Source organism: Tupaia chinensis, unplaced genomic scaffold, assembly GCF_000334495.1.
Source record: "Tupaia chinensis unplaced genomic scaffold, TupChi_1.0 Scaffold146177_1, whole genome shotgun sequence".
In the NCBI taxonomy this organism is placed as follows: domain Eukaryota; kingdom Metazoa; phylum Chordata; class Mammalia; order Scandentia; family Tupaiidae; genus Tupaia; species Tupaia belangeri.
The window spans coordinates 946,013-946,883 of NW_006206032.1; the positions used below are offsets into that span (position 1 = coordinate 946,013).

General features: G+C 58.4%; 1 protein-coding gene across 2 annotated transcripts in view; it reads left to right on the forward strand.

Moving 5' to 3' along the window:
- Positions 1-593: 593 nt before the first annotated feature.
- TSLIG3A (tRNA splicing ligase complex subunit 3A) overlaps positions 594-871 on the forward strand; it is an 18,883-nt gene continuing 18,605 nt past the window's right edge. For both annotated transcript variants that reach the window (XM_006168794.3, XM_014584278.2), the window contains exon 1: positions 594-750. In XM_006168794.3, coding sequence (XP_006168856.1) covers positions 698-750 — 53 coding nt within the window. In that variant the 5' untranslated portion in view covers positions 594-697. The remainder of the gene's footprint in view (positions 751-871) is intronic.

Consider the following 871-nt stretch of genomic DNA (forward strand, 5'->3'; position numbering starts at 1 on the left):
GAAAATGCACATGGGTTAAAAGACACAATATTCCCAATGCATCCGTGTCAAAAGAAAGCTGACTCCTCCCTAGTCCTGCAATACGGTTTCACCACACTGCAGACACAAGAAGCTCAAATGGCACGTTATCTGCACTTGGGCCCGCCTTCCTCTGCCCAGGGCAATGAGACTTGAAGCTCACGAATTCTCCCCGTGGCCATGACCCGCAGCTGAGATTAGAACACTCCAGCAGGTTTCGGAGGACCACTCCACCTACTCTTCGGGATGCACACTTGGTTTCACAGCCGACACCCACCCAAGTCCCGAGACCCACCCATTCCAGGCTCTTCCCCAGCCCAGCTCCCCAAGATTCGCACATGCGTACACCCAATAAAGAAAGCACAGAGCACAGCCCCTTCGCGGGTTCCCCACGCCCAGCTGCCACGCCGCCAGTCCACCTGCCCTTCTTTGGGCGACGGACTTCACGGTTCAGTAATACGCATGCGCAGTCCTGTGCGGCTCAGCAATCCTTTGGCTAGTAGGGCTGGGGCCGGAGGCGGGACCTATGCTCTTGCGCACGCTCCGGACATGCGCAGTGCAAAAGCTGAGGCGCCAGCTGTCGATTTGGAAGTTCCGGGGAGGCAGCGCATGCGCCAGTGTACGCGTTGCCGGCGAAGAGGGGAGCCTGACGACTCGGAAATTTGAATACCACAGTAGCATGGAGTGTGACCTCATGGAGACTGACATCTTGGAGTCGTTGGAGGATCTAGGGTAAGACTGCCACGGCATGGGACTCCCAAACCCCACACTGCCAGCCCCCCGGGAACATCCCCTGCGCCGGAGTCAGAAACACCTGCCTCTCCACGCCGCACCCCGTGGCTTCTTGGCTGGT